Source organism: Sturnira hondurensis, unplaced genomic scaffold (assembly GCF_014824575.4).
Source record: "Sturnira hondurensis isolate 20B ecotype Veracruz unplaced genomic scaffold, ASM1482457v3 Scaffold0010476, whole genome shotgun sequence".
Classification (NCBI taxonomy): Eukaryota; Metazoa; Chordata; class Mammalia; order Chiroptera; family Phyllostomidae; genus Sturnira; species Sturnira hondurensis.
Genome location: NW_028083107.1, coordinates 526,385 through 528,118, shown reverse-complemented (window position 1 = coordinate 528,118; position 1,734 = coordinate 526,385). Strand labels below are relative to the sequence as shown.

Sequence of the window (1,734 nt, the reverse complement as noted above, 5' to 3'; positions counted from 1 at the left end):
CTGTTTATTTTCTACATTCTTGAATAAGCTAAGAAAATCCAGGTGTGTGTGCATGTGTGTGTGTGTGTATTACAGAGTAACAGACTAAAAATAATACAAAAATTCAAAAATTACCTATTTAATTTTTTTCTCTAGTTTACTAAGTTCTTTCGCATTTTCAAAAAAGAATCTTATTCCAATGCTATAGTACCTTATTACAGACTATAAGTAAAATGTAAGTTTTCTCAACTTGTTTTACAAAATAGCAAAACTTTTTTAGCCTGGATATGTCATTTGTAACCTATATCATTTTTTACTTAACCTGTGTCATTTGTAAACTTAGATTCTGAAGCTAATAAACATTCTACTTAAAGTAACATTTTAAAGTACCAAAATAGAAGATATATTTCTAAGTCATCCCAACAGAATGGAAACACAAAGATATTATTCACTGTGACTCCCCCAAGCCTGGTTTCTCTGTTCCTCATCTCTCAAAGCCTCCTCATACCAGCGTGGGAAGGATCTGGGGTCAGTCTCATTGATCTGGGCCAAAAACTCCAGGATTTTCATCTTGCTGGTTTCAGCATGGGCCCTGGGACCCCACAGGACCTCATAGCATGCAGGATCACTGTTAGGCACTTGCCGGTACTCCAGATACTGTTCCTGCACCCACTCTTTGGTAATGAGCTCCCTGGGCTCCCCATACATGCAATGTTCCCTCCCAGCATGCAACCCCATTACATTTAGTGCTTCCCATATCTTCTCTTCAGGTACACAATTACCCTCCACAAAGATTATACTTAGGATAAATATCAGAAGGCCAGTCTTGGGCATACTATGATCATTGCTTGCCATCCCATCATAGGTAAGGCCCAGTTTAGTGACTAGGACGTAGGAGTGGTTGGTCGGATCCACTTCCTTTACATCAATGCCATAAACCAGCTGCATGCATTCAAAGGCTTCACTAAAGATTACAGCAGAGTGGTTTTGGTACTCTTTGATGACGCTACTTAGCATTTCTTCCTTTGTGGTCAGCTCCTTTCTGCGATACTTCAGGAGCAGGAACCTAACCAGATCAGCTACCTTATCATCAATCAGGTATCTTGGCAAAACTTCTGTGTGTGGCAGGGCCTGAGAGGTACTTGGACCCTCCTCTTTTGGGCTGCTGGATTGGCTCAATGGAGTGGCAGTGGCAATGGAAGTGGTGGAGGGGCAGGCACTTGGAGGGCTCTGGGGAGGACTTGGTGTCCCAGCAGCAGCACAAACCTCCTCTGGGGTACTAGGGGTACTTGAAACCAAAGGATAGGGAGAGGAAGAAGAGGAGGAAGACAAAGGGAAAGAGGAGGAGCAGGTGGAAGAAGATGAGGAAGAATCCTCTTCCTCAGCCTCAGGAATCTGTGCATCCACATGGCCCTGTGCCTCCTTTTGGGGTGGAAGGTCTTCCTCAAGCATGTAGCGTTGTCGTTTTGGAGCTCGAGGCATGATGACTTTGTGTCAGGCAGCCAAAGCAGTATGGGCAGAGGGTGCTTGAGGGAAATCCACAGGCCTGGGGGAGAGAGGAAGTGTAAGTGGCCTCAGGTGAGATGCACATCCTTGGCAGCTCTGACAAGGTGACCTAAAGGTACCCTCTTTAGGGGTGTTTTGGGGCCTCACTGAGGTCTCTCCTCCTGAGTGGCTTGTCCCCTAAGATCCTGAAGGAGGAAGTCAGATGGTCAAGATGCAGTTGTTACAGCCTGAGGTTCTGTGGCCTACAGT

The 1,734-nt window shown here is 45.2% G+C and overlaps 1 protein-coding gene across 1 annotated transcript; it reads right to left on the bottom strand.

Moving 5' to 3' along the window:
- Positions 1–423: 423 nt before the first annotated feature.
- MAGEA10 (MAGE family member A10) lies at positions 424–1,504 on the bottom strand. Its single transcript, XM_037059224.1, has 2 exons — positions 1,310–1,504; positions 424–1,267 (listed from the first exon to the last, which is right to left on the bottom strand). The coding sequence occupies exons 1-2, from the start codon at positions 1,459–1,461 to the stop codon at positions 424–426; spliced, it is 996 nt and encodes a 331-aa protein (XP_036915119.1). The 5' UTR covers positions 1,462–1,504.
- Between the last annotated feature and the right edge of the window lie 230 nt (positions 1,505–1,734).